Source organism: Arvicola amphibius, chromosome 5, assembly GCF_903992535.2.
Source record: "Arvicola amphibius chromosome 5, mArvAmp1.2, whole genome shotgun sequence".
In the NCBI taxonomy this organism is placed as follows: Eukaryota; Metazoa; Chordata; class Mammalia; order Rodentia; family Cricetidae; genus Arvicola; species Arvicola amphibius.
In genome coordinates, this window is record NC_052051.1 from 55,651,709 (window position 1) to 55,667,585 (window position 15,877).

At 48.8% G+C, this 15,877-nt stretch overlaps 1 protein-coding gene across 1 annotated transcript in view; it reads right to left on the reverse strand.

The window, feature by feature from the left end:
• The window catches only part of Mapkbp1 (mitogen-activated protein kinase binding protein 1), a 54,166-nt gene that overhangs the window by 11,005 nt on the left and 27,284 nt on the right, over positions 1 to 15,877 (reverse strand). Inside the window, exons 3-11 of the mRNA XM_038331659.1 lie at positions 4,912 to 4,974; positions 4,661 to 4,718; positions 3,740 to 3,910; positions 3,221 to 3,358; positions 2,845 to 3,027; positions 2,149 to 2,309; positions 1,140 to 1,329; positions 486 to 632; positions 95 to 270 (exon numbers count right to left, since the gene is read on the reverse strand). Of these exons, the coding sequence (XP_038187587.1) occupies positions 95 to 270; positions 486 to 632; positions 1,140 to 1,329; positions 2,149 to 2,309; positions 2,845 to 3,027; positions 3,221 to 3,358; positions 3,740 to 3,910; positions 4,661 to 4,718; positions 4,912 to 4,974 (1,287 nt within the window). The remainder of the gene's footprint in view (positions 1 to 94; positions 271 to 485; positions 633 to 1,139; positions 1,330 to 2,148; positions 2,310 to 2,844; positions 3,028 to 3,220; positions 3,359 to 3,739; positions 3,911 to 4,660; positions 4,719 to 4,911; positions 4,975 to 15,877) is intronic.

Consider the following 15,877-nt stretch of genomic DNA (forward strand, 5'->3'; position numbering starts at 1 on the left):
GAAAAAACACCCCTCCTAAAGCACTGTCCTTGAGGACCCAACTATTCCAGCCACCATGGGAGACAACCAGTACCTAGCCCAGAACTGACATTACCTAAGTGTCCCCATACGGTCTCCTGAAGCCAGGTGTTGTCCATTGGGGCTGATACACACAGAACGGATGCCTACTCGGGGATCCATCAGGGACCCATCAGCTTTGTCTCCTCCAGGTAGCTCAGTGTCCAACAGAGCCTGAGTGTTCCCATCCACATAGATGATCTTAATGAGATCCTAGGGGAGGGTAGGAAGACATGGGTAAGGCAATCCCAGCAGGACAGCTGCAATACTGAGGACTGCTGGGTAAAGATCAGCCCTTGGCTCACAGGGCCCAGCCAAACAAAAGCTGAATGATCAAGATTGGGGAAGCCGGTTCCTGAAAACAAGGTCAAAATCTGTAGGCATGGGGGGCGCTAAATATGAAACTGGGGTCCAAGCCTCTGGCTCACATTGCTGAGGATGTTTCGGTGCAGGGTAGAGCCATGTACCCCAGAGCTCTCTGTGTTCCACAGGCGAATGGTGTTGTCTGAGGAGCAGGTAATAAAGGAACTGGGGGGCAGGCAGGCCTGATTGCTGTCCTTTACCTCGGGGTAGACCTGAAGGGAAAAGGGGAAGAGTTAGGCTTCCATTTGGCGGGGGGGGGGGGCAGTTTTGCCTATTCAAGGAGATGGAAATGGGAATGAAATCCAACACAGAGCACTAAGACTTCTCCAGATGCCTGACATGTAAGGAGACAAGATATGCATACACAGTGAGAAAAAGCCCAGGAACCTAGCAGCCTCTATGTGCCATAATATCTCAGTTACATTACATTGTTTCATTTCATTGTTACAACAATTGCATGGATTGGGTACATCGTTTTACAGTTAAGGAATCTGGGGCTTGGTTAAGTTCAGTAACTCACCCAAGATCCCTGAGCCCACGGTGAGGCAAACCTCGGGCTAGGCAGAGGTACACAAGAAGACGCTGATATGCACAGGCACTAACATTCAAACTCTAGCCCCAGGGTCCATGACAGGGAAGCTACTGAACCCGAAAGCTGTTCTTGGTGCTCTCTATCCTCTATTCTCACGATGCTATTCCAGCAAACCTATCCCACATACCTCCACACTCCAGACACAGGAGGAATGATACAGAGCTGAGTACACCTTGCCCACTTTCTTGGGGTCTCTCACATCCCAAACATAGATGCTGTGGTCGTTGTACACACAAGATAGCCACTGATTAGTTGGATCAAAAGTCAAGGCAATGGTGTCTGGGTACCTAGCATTGGCCCCTCCAGAGAAAAGGCGACTGTGGGAGAGAGAACAGAGTTACAACAAAGGAAGGGATGGAACACGGGACACTGTCTCCAGACTACAGATCTGGAAGTAGATTTGAGAAGACAAAAGCAGTCCCTAGAGACATTACCCACGAGCTGACCCAACACCAGCTGCTGAGCATTGAGTTTTCTAGAACATTAACTAGTTCATAGGCCACGAATATCAGATGAGGCAATTCTGTGGTAACAACGGGGCACAATGGGCACAAATCTTGATGGTTCTATAAACATCTCTACACAGATCAAAATAAGATCATCATACAAATCACAAAAATGAAGCTGGGGATATAGCTCGGTGGCAGAGCACTTTTCTAACAAGCAAGGCCGTGGCTACTCCCTCCAGCACTGCAAAATCATCGTCATCATCACCATCGTCATCTACTGAGGGCACACGCCTAACCATAAAGTCACCAAACATCACTCTTTCCTTTTCAGCATGATTGGTGGCTGTGTCTTTATCCCAGTGCTTAAAGATAATCAAGGTGACCAATTGTAAAACTGACCCCATTTCCTTGTATCATCCAACCAGAGGCTTCAATCCCTTCAGTCATTCCTAAGACCACCCTTGACAAACCAGATTTCTAACAGCTCTTCCCGCACTCACTAACTGAGCCACTCCATGGTCCTTCACAGTATTCAGGCTCCTTGGTTCTGACAAATACCAAGAAACCCAGATTTCTTTGTCTACAAAGGTGTTCCAGGTGATCTTCAAGCATCGATACATTTTTCATTCTGTTCCCTGAAGTACTGACTAAAGTTCTGAATGGAACTGTGGGCCCCACTTAGCTCACCTGGCCTCAGTGATGCTGGCAATGTCTGTTCCCAGGGCATGGGGTCTGGGCAGGGTACTGAGGAAGTGCAGGTTGGAGGGGTTGAAAAGGCGCACTGTGCCATCGGCACAGCCACAGAAGATGTATTCTTGGCTCACAGAGATGCAGTGGGCCACAGTGGTCTGTGGGCAGAGTAGCACAAGTCAGTAAAGGTCACCTTCCTATTTAGCCTTGTTTGATCATTGCCACGCCCTCTGCAGCAGTCACTTGTAAAGGAGAGACAGGCCAAGGCAGGGGCAGCCCCTCAGTTATCATCCAGGATGCCCTCCCTCCAGCAGCATGTGCCCAGAAGGCCTATAGCCCTGTACAGTTGGGAAGTGGGGTGAAAATCAGGGACCCTTCTAGGTATCAGAGGGGACAAGATGCTAAGGTAGGAAAATCCCAGAAAGGAGAAAAAACAGCTGAGGAAGAGAGGAAGACCTAGGAGCACTTACTGTGATGCTGTCAGTGTTCTGAGCACAAGAGGAAAGCAGGGGAGAGAGATGAGAAAGAACAAGAGGAGGCAGTCATACAGGTCATGGGACCAGCCCTGGGTCTCCTGGAAACCCAGCCCCTCTGGCATGCATGGAGGCCCAGCCCCAGGTCTAGAGCCCCAAGGTCAGTTCTCCCCTAATTTGAGATATAACTGAACCCTGTCCTGGAGCCAGAGTTACTTACTCTTAGCTCCACCCATTTGTCCAGAAGCCTGCGGTCACTGAACTCGCACAGCAGCCCAGACGACGTGATACAGAAAGTGCTATCAGCCTTCTTCCCGCGGCCACAGGCCACATCCGTGAACAGGTTGTTCCTCAGTTCCCCCAGCAGCCCCGAGCGGCCCAGCAGGGGCACAGTGGCATTCACCTGTGGAGATATGCCATTACATCCATCTACCCTGGAAATGTGGTGCTCAGGAGGAGAGGACAAGCACAAGCTCCCCTACTCTCTAAGATGACTCCCCAGCCCAGGCAGAGCAGGCCCGTCCAGAACTCGTGACTGGTAAGCAGCCACGGGCAGCTAGCTGGAGCAGTATCCAGGGGGCAGAGTCTGTCCTCACCTTTGAGGTCTTACTGTCGTCCAGGTACCAGAACTTGATGTGCCTGTTGCCTGCAGTGACAAAGTAGCTGCAGTCTTCAGAAAAGGACACTGCTGTCACCCGACTAGATACTTTGTTGGAGGCCACAACTATGTTTTTCTGGAAGAAAAGTTAAATGAAGAAGAATCAAAGCTCTGACCCTGGGAACTAAGAGGGGTTGTGAGAATGGAGAAGAGCTAGCAAGAATTTCTACTTGGGAAACAAAACAAAACAACTTCCTAGTATTTACTGGTCAGAAGAAAAAGACAAAACCTTTTCTAAACGAATTCAAAGGTTTTAACTCCTCAGGAGTATAGGAAACACAAAGCCAGCCCTCTAACCCCTTGGTACCCAGTGACTAGTTTCTACTTCAGATTCTGCTCAGGAGTGAGATGGAAATCAGTGAAGCAAATGAAGTTGCTCGAGTCAGCAGTTTCCCGACTCTCCACACACACCAGAGCCCCAGGAGGATGCCAAGGCCACCCCACCCAGCCCACTCACCTTCCAGGCCCACACGTTGACAATCATATCATGCTGGTAACCCACAGACACGATGTACTTGGCACTAGGGGAGAAGGCCACACAAGCCACGCCATACTTATGCTCCTGTAGCTCTGCTACCTGGCTACGCTCAGCCACATCCCAAACCCGCACGGCAGGCATGTGCCCACTCTGTAGAAAGCAAGAATGTGCGTTTGTGAGAGCTATGGGAAGGTGCTGTGTAGCCTCCTTGGGCTTCCACTCCTCAGCTTCTAAACACTGCTTCTACAGCGGGTCTCTGCTCAACAGCAAACATCAGGACAAAGGCACAGAAGAGAAACAATAAACATCTGGGGACACTTATGAGGACCAGACTAACCCAGGCCTCTGTGTCTGCCCAAAGCTCCCTGAATGACTCTGGTAAGCAGTCTACTAACTACTCTTTCTCCTTATAAGACCAACGGCTGTGTGCGTGGTGTGTCCAGCAGGGGGCACCTGGAGATAAGAAATAGTTAAGGTGGTGGCTTTTCAAACGGTGTCCTTAGCCATCCCACCCTGTTAGAAGCTACAGCGAAGAGGTGAGAGATGGCTTCAGCATGGAAGGCATTCGACACCAAGCCTGATGACCTGAGTGACATTTCCATGCTCCCTTCCCCACACACAAAAAAATGAGTACGTATTTTTTTTTGTTTGTATTGCTTTTAAAAGAAAAGATACCTGGGGAATCCTGGGTTACAGAATCACATAACTCTGGAGCAGGGGCCCAGCTGTGAGCACTTTAGAAAGCCTCACAGTGACTCTGGTCACACTAAGCTTAAGAACAACTCCTGAAGACACGACAGAAGCCAGGGGGACGGCACCCTAACTGGACATAGGATTGTGGCTTTTTGTTGAGGGCAGGCCACCCATAAGCCACAATATTGTTGCCTGTTCCTCACTCACCTCTCCAGTGACCAAGTACTTGCCATCAGGGGAGAAGGCGAGGGCAGTAATGGTTTTCCTACAAGAAATAGGGCAAGCTTGGTTGGACCTAGGAAACTAAGCCCCCCCCCCCACTCCCACACTCCCTTCCTCCCTCCTTCCTGCACAGTTTCCAAAGGCAAGGCCAAAAGGCTATGGGGTCTGCAGGGCACTTCCTATCTGGCCTCAAGGCCAAACCTTGTCCCAAGCCCCTAGAGGCCACGCCCACATACCTGGAACTATTGAGGATGTGCTGTTGTTTGTGTTTCCGGGGACTGAACAGCACAACCACGCATCTGAGAAAATGAGTGACATGTTAGGCTTAGCTCCGGACCACAGCTCCTTCAAGAGCCCACCTGGGACTGCTGGTCACCCGGCAGAGGGGACAGATCGATCAAGCTCTGAGAGTCTTCACTCAAAGGGTCTATCTCAGCAGCTTCAGGTGGTAAAAGGGCTCTCCATGGAAGCCCCTTCACCAGGACCCTAAGTACCAGCCCCATCTCTAATCATGCCCACAAAGGACAGCAGGGATACTTCCCACAACCTTTACACATATCCCAAAGAAAGAATACAAGATGGAAGAATAAATGTGGTTTGATCAGCTCAGGCCTCAGCTTGCAACCAGTTCTCAGGCTTAGAGCCACATCTTAATCATTGTTATAGACGGTGTGCCTCCACCTATTGAATAAGAAAGACCGTGGGCAAGGCACCAGAACTGTAGGGAGGCCTAATAAACTGGAGGTGGAGGGAGCAGAGATAGCCTGAGAGGACCTTGGGAATGACTCGGGAATGCTACAGAGCTTCTGGCTGAGCCCAAGGATGCCTGGGTTTCAGGGCCTAAGCAAGGCTTTCTGACCACCAAACCAAGGCAAGAGGAGATTCTACGACCATTTCAGGAAGACTACGTTTCCACTCAGGGGACAGGGCTTCCAGATGGGACCAGATCCAGACTGACTGCCCAGAGGCAGCTCTGGGGAGGGGAGATGCAGCAAAATGCCAGAGGCCAAGAGTCAGACAGTGTTCTCAGCAGGCCCCTTGGTGGTAAGCAGGCCCTAGCCTGTTGTCCAGCTGTCTAACCTCTTGGCACTGGAGTAGCTGACGAGGGCAAGGCTGGGGGCTGCACACCATAGAGGGGAGGAGGGAAGAGCGGACAGAGACTGCAGTGGGAAACCACGCAGAGGTGCACACTGATAACAAGCACTTAGTGTCCTGGGCTCAATAAGCTAATCCAATATACAGAGCACACATGTTCTCTGGAGACGCTGGGCCTTTGGTGGAACCAAATGTCCAGAACCAGAACTTCTACTGACCAACAAATCTGAAGTCTTGAATCTCACCACCATCCATTCCCTCTCCCAGTCTTCAACTGTCTTCTTTCTCCCTCCCTCATCCCACTCTCTCCTGCTCCCTTTCCCTTATTCTCTCTTTTCTCTTCCTACATCAACTTCTGATCTCCCAAGTCTCCTTTTTTTAGGGCGGGGAGGTTTGAGACAAGGTTTTTGTGTGTAACAGCCCTGGCTGCCATGGAACTAGCTCTTGTAGACCAGACTGACCTCAAATTCACAGAGATCTGCCTGCCTCCTGAGCACTGGGATTAAAGGCGTGCGCCACCACCGTCCAGCCCAAGTCTCCTTCTAAAGTACTATGGTCCAGAAGGGTTTTAAGTATGACAAAAGCCATGTTCAGGGGCACACTTGTCATCCAACATCCAACCAAATCAAGCTTTGACTCTTCAGATGTTCAGTGTGCAATATACCAAGTTTGTGGTGGTTTGGCTGAAAACGCCCCCTCCCCTAGGCTCACAGAGAGTGGCACTGTTAGGAGGTGTGGCCTTGTTGGAGGAAGTGTGGCACTGGGGGTGGACTTTGACGTTTCAAATGCTCAAGCCAGGCTCAGTCTTATTCTTTCTTCCTGCTGCCTGCCAACCCAGATGTAGAACTCTCCACCACCACATCTGTCAAATGTGCTGCCGTGCTCTCCACCATGACAATAACAGACCGAACCTCTCAACTGTAAGCCAGCCCCAGTTAAATGTTTCCTTTATAAGAGTTGGCTGTGGTCATGGTGTCTCTTCACAGCAATAGAAACCCTAACTAAGACAGAGTTCAAAGCCAGACTGGACTACAAAGTAAAACTTTTCCTTAAAAACATAAAACATGACATAACCCAAGATGGCTCTGGAAATTCTGTGCTCTATCACTTCTGAACAGGTATATAAAAATACATGTTAGTTACAATTCAAGACTATTCAGTGTGTGCAAAATAATATCCTCTAGGCTGACAACACTGATTTATAACCCACAGAGTTTTCTGTGGCTGCTGTGTTCTGAACCCTTCCTTATAGTTTGCCCTGAGCTGTTGAAGAGCCCCTATAGGCTCAGCTCTAGCAAAGGTGGCTGGCTAGTCTGACAGGCTGTGGGCCACTAGCTTTCTGACCAGTAACAGATAAACAAGGCCCCTTGTTACAGAACTCTGGTGACTGCAATGATGACACAGTGCAGCCAACCACACTCCACATACAGAACAGTGGGTGCTGGGGCTCTGCCTGTGAGTGCTCCCTTACACCTGTCACCCTAGAGGTAGGGTAGCTACCAGCAGGGCAGCCATTAAAGGGCAGTGCATCAGACTGCTTGAAACACTCCAACCTGGTGTGGTGGCACACTTACAATCCTAGCCCTTAGCAGGTGGAGGCAGGAGGACCAGAAGTTCAGTCATCCTCAACTATACATTAGGTGTGAGATCAGCCTTGGTTGTACAAGATCCTGTTAAAACAAAGCAAAACCCCAAAACCTTTCTAGTCATAATGTACAAATTCGAGTCTTTATGGGATACGATTTCTTCTGTTTCTTCCATCTCCTAAGTTCAAGCTCACAGAGGAAATAGGAAGGCAAACAACACTGTGTGTGTGTGTGTGTGTGTGTGTGTGTGTGTGTGTGTGCATGTGCGTGCGTGTACTTGCGTGCCTGACAACGCAGGCAGAGTGATAACTGGCTACAGGCAGATGAGCCCTATTCACTAGGAAATCCCCAGGAATGACAGAGAAGGAAACACACAAGGTGCAGCCTTTACGCCTATTTATTCAGACTGGAAACTAACCCCTTAGAGAGAAAGAGAGACACAGTGAGCACACATGTATTTCTCTATGGAAGAGATGTGCCCAGCTCATTTAAGTCCTTCCAAGTACACAGGAAGGCCTATTCTCCAAACACCTGAGAACCCTCTTTGGTCTTCTTAGTGGACTTTTAGCAAACGACTCAGCCAGGGAGAGAAGGGTGGGGCACAGCTGGCATCAGGCCTTGCCAGGCAGGGTGAGCCCTTGCAGCAATGCTCACTGAAATCACCAACATAAGGACTACAGGGTTGGGCTGGCCCAACAGGCTGACTCCTGTAACTTAGAACTTGAGGGCACAGAGAGGTGGCTCATCCTCACGGAGGGAGGGTATGTCCCTTCGGGCCTCAGTTCAGGACACTAGGGCTGGGAAGGGTGGAGCCCTTGGCACCAATCCTGCATAGGCCCAGGCTTGCTTCATTCTCACAGGACCTGTCTTCTCCCTCTCCCAGAGGCAAAGGCAAAGGAACCACACATGAGCCATGAGTGGAGCAGTACACACAGGAGCAGGCCCAGGCTGTTAACAAAAAACGTGTCTTCAAATTTCTTTCAGGCTAAGTAAAATCAGAAAGGCCTCACAGAGCATACTGGAGGTCCCTTCATGCACGACTAAAATGCTACCTCTGGTCCTATTATTAAACCTCACTCCCCGCTTTCTTTACTGCACTTTACCACCATCGCTCATTCTTTCTCCAAAGCATGCAGCAACTTATAATTCTCCACCTAACTTACTTTGTGAGTGGTGCCTATCGCTGCATTTTCAACTCGGCCAAGAGGTCATTTTTGTGTTTTGTGTTGTGTTAAGTCCCAGTCCCGGGAAGCCAGGCACTCAGTATTAGTGGAAGGTGGAAATAGAGCTTTAAACCAGGTGTGATGGTACATGCCTATAACCCCAGCACTCAGAAGGTGGAGGCAGGGGGATCACAAATTCAAGGGTTCCATAATGACTCTGAGGTCAGTATGTAATCCATAAGAGCCTGAGGAAGGGAGGAGGGAGGGAGGGAAAGAGGGAAGATGGGAAGGAGGGAAAGATAGAGGCAAAGAGGAAGAAATAAAAGAAGAGAGGGAGAAGAAAATTAGGAAAGAAAGAAGGAAGAAAGAGAAACCAAGCCTTAAATCACAAGTCTCAAGACCTCCAAACTCTGCTGAAAAGCCGGGCAGAACTCTGGCCTCGAGTTGCAGAGGCAGGTCCATGCTTCTCCATATTACAGTCATAGCTCACTGGTGCCCAAGGGTAGTACAGCGATAGATGAAGATCACTGTGGTCAGACAGACTCATCTGCTGATATACGGTGTGGCCTGAAAACATGTTTCTTTACTTTCAAAACCCTCAGTCTCCTCATCTGTGAAGCAGAAGTTCCTCCCAGAACTGTTGTGGACACCCAGCCAGCATGGTGTTCACTACAGTCTCTACTATCACCTTCACCACAGTGACATGTCTCTTGGCACATCTATGAATTTCCAAAACGGTTTAACTGAGGAGGGCAGGCTCACCCTGAATGTAGGGAGCATGAAACCATGAGCTGAGGTCTAGAACTGAATAAAAAGGAGGAAGGAAGCTGAGCATGGGTTTCATCTCTGCAATGTGCTCAGCTGCCTCACACCTGCTTCCACGGCTTCCCTGCTCACACCTGCTGCCGTGGCTTCCCTGCTCACACCTGCTGCCGTAGCTTCCCTGCTCACACCTGCTGCCACAGCTTCCCTGCCTCACACCTGTTGCTGTGGCTTCCCTGCTCACCCCTGCTGCCACAGCTTCCCTGCCTCCTCACCCCTGCTGCCGTGGCTTCCCTGCCTCCTCACACCTGCTGCCGTGGCTTCCCTGCCTCCTCACACCTGCTGCCGTGGCTTCCCTGCCTCCTCACACCTGCTGCGGTGGCTTCCCCGCCAGGATGGGCTATAGCTTCAAACTGTGTCCCAAAGTAAGCTTTTTTCTCTCAAGCTGCTTTGTCATGCAACTCTATTATAGCATAAGAGTCTCTGTCTTAGTCTCTGTTCTGTTGCTGTGAAGAGACACCATGACCAAGGCAGCTCTTACAAAGAAAGCATTTAACTGGGGGCTTGCTACAGTTTCAGAGGCTTAGCCCATTATTATCACTGCAGAGAGCATGATAAGGAGCATGACCCTGGGAGAAGTGGTTGAGAGCTAAAGCCAGATCCACAGCAGAGGGAGACTGGGCCTCAAAGCCCACCCTTGATGACATACCTCCTAATTCTTTCAAACAGTTTCAGTCCCTGGACGAAGCATTCAAACACGGCTATGGGAGCTTATTCAAGCCACTACAGTAGCATTAGCTAACTGGGACGATGGGTGGCTATGAAGAAGCTGAAGTGATTCCTCTGCCTAAGGAGTGTCTAAGTGTATGAGCTGCAGGCTGGAGAAGCTCTGAGACGCTGGGAGCAGAGCTTACTGGACTAATCTGGAGAGTCTGGAATATCAGACTGCTGAGAGAACATGGCAGCTGTGGCCATGAGGACTGTCTCAAGAACTGGGCTAGAAGCTATTGGCGTCACAATCAGGCAAAGAATCTAGCTTCATTTTGCCTGAATCCTGAGAACTTAAGTGCAGCTGAATTCAAAAGCAGCAGACTAATTTGCCTTGCAGGGGAATTTCAAGACAGGATAGTATTCAAGCTGAGCTGCTCACTGCTCAGATCTGGATCTGCTAGGAGAGAGAAAAGTGGCAGAAAGGTATGGAAAATGTGTGGTTTGGCAAAGAAAGGAACTTGAGAGGATTTAAAGTTGTGGATACAAAGGATGCAGAGAAAGCAGTTGAAATGGTTACAGAAAGTCCTGATTTACTTGGAACGCTAGCAGAGGTACCCCGAGGACAAGACCTCACCCACTGAAGGGCCAGCATGCAACAGTGCAAGTAATGGCCACCTGGAGACTGTTTCCCCAGGATAAGCTTCCAAGGCACATGGAAGATGCTGCAGCTGTGGCGGGAAGCCTGGCAAGCTACATCTCACACGAGCAGCAGAACCTGGCAACATGCTTCCTGTGGTGCTGGTTTTGCAGGCATGGAAAAAAAGATGCAAAGGTGAGTGGGTTGTGGAGGCTTTCACCAAGGCTCCAGGAATCTACTAAGGCAAGCAATGTGTGGCAGGGCTATGGTTCCTGCAGAGGCCCCTAGAGGCCATTGTATAAAGCTGGGAAAATGAATCCTAAATTCCAATGAAGACCCTAGCATATTGGGGATACCAAGGCTAAATGACATCTACCTAGAAAAATAGCAGACATGGAGTGAAGTTGGCCCAAGAGTCTCTGCACACTGCAGACAGGAAGGCAGCAGAGCTGGAGAGAAGCTGACCAGCTGTTGGGACTCAAAGGACTCCATGTGTGACTACAGTTTTTGGTGTTTGCCATCCTGGGCTTTGGTCTTGTGTGAGCATCTATCCTTTCTCTGCTCCCAGTGTTCCCATCTGTAATAGGAATATTTCTTCTGTGCCATTTATATTGGAGTATAAAAATTGCTGGGCAGTGGTGGTACACACCTTTAATCCTAGCACTTGGAAGGCAGAAGCAGGTGGATCTCTTGTGAGTCTGAGGCCAGCCTGGTTTACAGAGTAAGTTCCAGGACAGCCAAAGGCTACACAGAGAAACCCTGTCTTGAAAATCCAAAAGAAAAAGAAAAAAGAAAGAAAATTGCTTTTATTTTAAAGGGGCTCATAGTTAAGAGATTGCCTTGAGTCTAATAAGGAACTTTGACTTTTAAAGACTATTAAGACTGTTAAAGATTATGGAATGTTTGAAGATAGACTAACAATGTATTTTTGGAGTATGAGATTAAAATGAGACTTGAGGTGTCCTGGTGAAATGCTATTATTCAAACTGATGTGTTTAAGTGATAAGATGATCAGAGGTGGAGTTGTGATGCTTTATCTTGTAAACTTGACACCATGAATCACCATGGTAACAGGTAATGGTGGTGCACGCTGGTAGGATTTGCCTGGGAGGCAGAGACAGACGGATCTCTCTGAGTTCAAGGACAGCCTGGTCTACAGAGTTATTCCAGGACAAAGATATACAGAGAACCTGTCTCAAAAAGTAAAAGTAAAAATAAATGAAATAGAGGTTGAAATAAAGCCACGTAAAGATGGAAAATACACAGAGAATCTTGATACTGTATGTTATTATGCTCTCTTTGAATTGTTTGAATGCTGAGAAAGGAGCAACAGCTGCTAAAAGATATTTGCTTATAAATGCTGCAGAATTAATCCAAGATAGGTATTTTGAAAATACCTTGGCTTCAAAATTGAAGTCAAAATGATATGTTACTTTGAAGAAGAGGATTTGCTTTTATTTCCACAGAAAACGAGAAGCTCTGGATTTATTCAGAGTTAAGAAAAATCAGCTTTGATCAAGGAAGACCACGTGAGAAATCTCTGACAGGAATAGATGGCCCAGATGTCTGAGTTCTTCATCCAGAACAGGTTCAAGACTGCTGCCTGAGATGATCAAGACTCACAGGACACTTCAGTCAGGACTTCATCATAACTCTAAATTTTCTTTAGGTCCCCATAAGATTATAAGCACCCCCAACCAGCTGGAAGTAGCCTGGAATACTACGCCCACATTCCCAAAAAATGGACTATGGATATTTTCCATTTTTTTTTAAAGAGGGGTGCAGGAGAATTGTCTGTATTGTGTCAATCATGTTTTAAATAAATGCTGATTGGCCAGGCAGGAAGTATAGGTGGGAAAACCAGACAGGAAGTAGAAATGATGCAATGAGAACAGGAGAATTCTGGGAAGGAAGAAGTTGATTCCTCCGACTCCTGCCCAGACCACCAAAGCAGCAGGATGTGATCTGCCCCACTGAAAAAGGTACTGAGCCACATGGCTAAAATAGATCAGAAAAATGGGTTAATCAAGATGTGAGAGTTAGCCATTGAGAGGCTAGAGCTAATGGGCCAATCAGCTTATAATTTATGGAGACCTATGTGTAATTTTCTTTGGGGCTCAACAGCTGTGGGAAACTGGGAGGGACAAAAACCCCAACAACAAAAAGTACCCTCCATGTTACAGGTGAGCTTATGTTGTAAGACCCATCCTAACTGTGGGCAGTGCCATTCTGTGGGCTGGGGACAAAATAAATAGGAGATGGCGAGCTGAGCACCAGTCTCTCTCTTCCTCTCTCTCTCTCTTCTCTCTCTTCCTCTCTCCCCCTCCTCTCCCCCTCCTCTCTCTTCCTCTCTCTCTCTTCTCTCTCTTCCTCTCTCCCCCTCCTCTCCATCTCTTTCCCTCTCCCTCCCTCCCTCTCCCTCCCCCTTCCTCTCCCTCTCTCCCTCCCCCTTCCTCTCTCTCTCTCTCTCTCTCTCTCTCTCTCTCTCTCTCTCTCTCTCTCTCTCTCTGTCTCTCTCTCTCTCTCTCTCTCTCCTTCCTGACCACGGAAGCACCCTGACTGGTGAACATATGCTCTTGCTGACATGCTTTAAGAAGGAAGGGAGGGTTTGTTTTAGTTCATAGTTTGGGGGTACCCCTAAGCTGTTTCTGTGACATAATTTTGTCACAGCAAGGAGAAAGGTACTAACACAAGGCGCTTCAAGTATGGCAGGTGAGGGGTGGGCTTCCTGTGGGACAACAGGTAAAGTAAAACAGGAAAGCTCTGCAGAAGAGAAGCAGGAGGCACTAAAGCTGAGGGGTCTTGGCCCAGAGACACTACAGTCACTCAAAGCCCACCCACCTCTGCCTGACACATGCTGCCACCCCTCCCTGTGCTGTTTCATTTCCTCTCAGAAAATTTTGTTTTGGTTTGATAGTTGCTGCTAGGCCTTTGGGAGGATTCTGAGTTTTGTTTCTCTTCTTGTTTCTAGGATACCTGAGCTGGCTCCTACAGCAAGAGCAGCAGGAACAAGTGTGGGGGCTGAGGGTGGTGCTTGGCAAAGGAGGTAGGAGAGCCTGCCTGCACTCACGCAGACAGAGTGCTTCCCATGTGCCTAGGGGCACAACAGTGAGCCCCCCCCCCACCACCACCACAGACAGGAACCAAAGCTGAAGCAGCCATTTGCAAAGAGAGAAACCCAGATTCTAAGAAACGCACAAGTCAGAGACCAACCTGGGAATGTTGCCCAGGGTTAGCCAAAGCCAAGCGTACTCAGGAAATCTCCTGAGAGACACCATGCCCAACCCAGGAGGAGGACTCCCAGGCAGCACACTGGGCTGCAAGTGTCTGTAAAGATAAGCACATACTCCACAGCTCCAGGCCTGGCATCCAGAGGTAGAAGGTAGGAGAGAGGGGTCAGAGTTCCACACTTCCCAAGGCCTTGACACAGGGCTCAGCATACCAGAGAGTGTACCCCAAGCTTTCCTGCACAGACTATCTAGCCCCAGCCCCACTTCAACAAGAAGGGACCTGGTTTTCCCTGGCTGGGGCAGGCAGGGAATGAGTGGAATTCCCCTGGGGCAGGCAGTACTAGGTTATTTAGCAGGGCAGACCTTTCATCAAGTCACTTGGGGGAGGGGTGTCCAGTTTTTGCCAGGCTAAGCCATTGTAGCAACCACAGGGCCCCAATTATGGACACTAAACACGATAGGACCCTTAGGAGAGACACCCAAGCTCAGAACCCAGAGGCAGAAGACTCCCTGGTACAGACTACTCTGCACATAAACTCAAATGGCAGGTAGACAGTTCAGAGAAAACGCGGAAAGTCTGGCCTTTCCCCCACTCCATGCCACTGTAGAGTCAGAGCACTAGGGTCAGGTCAGACACTGGCAATAGAACTCTGAGCAAACTGCTTCACCTTGGATCTCAGTTTCCTTCCCTCACATATGGAGTTGAGAACATACCAACCTCAAGCTCCTAGGATCATGTGCTCCTCCTGCCCCTGCCCCAGCCTCTCCAGTACTTGGTATCACACAGCAGTGCATCTTAGTATATAGTTTCTAAAGATGATTGTAGTAATGGCTACAAAACTCTAAAAAATTACTAAAATTCATTGAGTTGGAGCTTTATTTTGCCAGGAATCAAAACTAAGGTCTTGTAAATAGGTAAGCACTCTGCCAGTGAGCTCTATCCCAGACCTGAGTTAGACATTTTAAACATTTGGTATCACATCACAACAAAGCCATTAAAAATTACTAGACGGTAGTATTAAAGATGGTGCTTGAGTGGGGTGGGCCAACGGTGTAGTGGGCAATGGATCTGTCTCTGGATCAGAAGAGGGCGTTGGGGCTAGAGAGACGGCTCAGCAATTAGGAGCACTGGCTACTCTTTCAGAGGACCAGGATTTTATCCCTAGCACCCACATGGTGACTCACAACTATGTAATTTCCAGTCCCAGGGCACCTGATGTCCTCTTCTGGCCTCCATGGGCACAGGGCACACACTTGGTTCACAGAGTGTAGGCAGGTCAGTCATACACATAAAATAAAATTAGTGTTTTGTTTTGTTTTAAAGTTGGCGTTGGGAATCCTATATAAGAAAAGTACAGATATGCACGTGTGGATATAGGAGTGGTATGATGTTCAAATATCAACCAGCACACAGTATAGCAAGGACAACACCCGAGTTTTTACTTAGATGTATTTTCTTCACAGAAATGGCATCAAAACATCAATCTAGATGTATCTCTCAGAAGATTCCAGAAACTTACTGTCCTCAACTAATTTAGCATAATTGTAATTAACACTCTTCTCCCCAAGACTAAGGGATGTCACAGGAAAGAAGGTGGAAAGATGATAAGAGCCAGAGGCAGTGGATGACGTCAAGGAAACTCTTTTCTGGATACAACATGGCAACTGCACATATGAACTCACTGCAGCTGTGGCCGCATTCACAAGCTCTGAGTGAGTTCAAGGCAGACTAAGTGCTGACATGGACGGGGTGGGGAGGGGACAGAAGTGGTGGGGTGGGCCCAGAGTCTTGACAGCCGCTGGGGGGGGGGTCATTTATTTAGTTCATGGTATACTCCCTGGTAGGCTGACTGCAGCCAAGGACAGGCCCCACAACCAAGAGTAGCTGGGCAACACAAATTTGATTTAAAAAGGGAAAGAGGGGCTGGAGAGATGGCTCAGAGGTTAAGAGCACTGACTGCTCATCCAGAGGTCCTGAGTTCAATTCCCAGCAACCACATGGTGGCTCACAACCATCT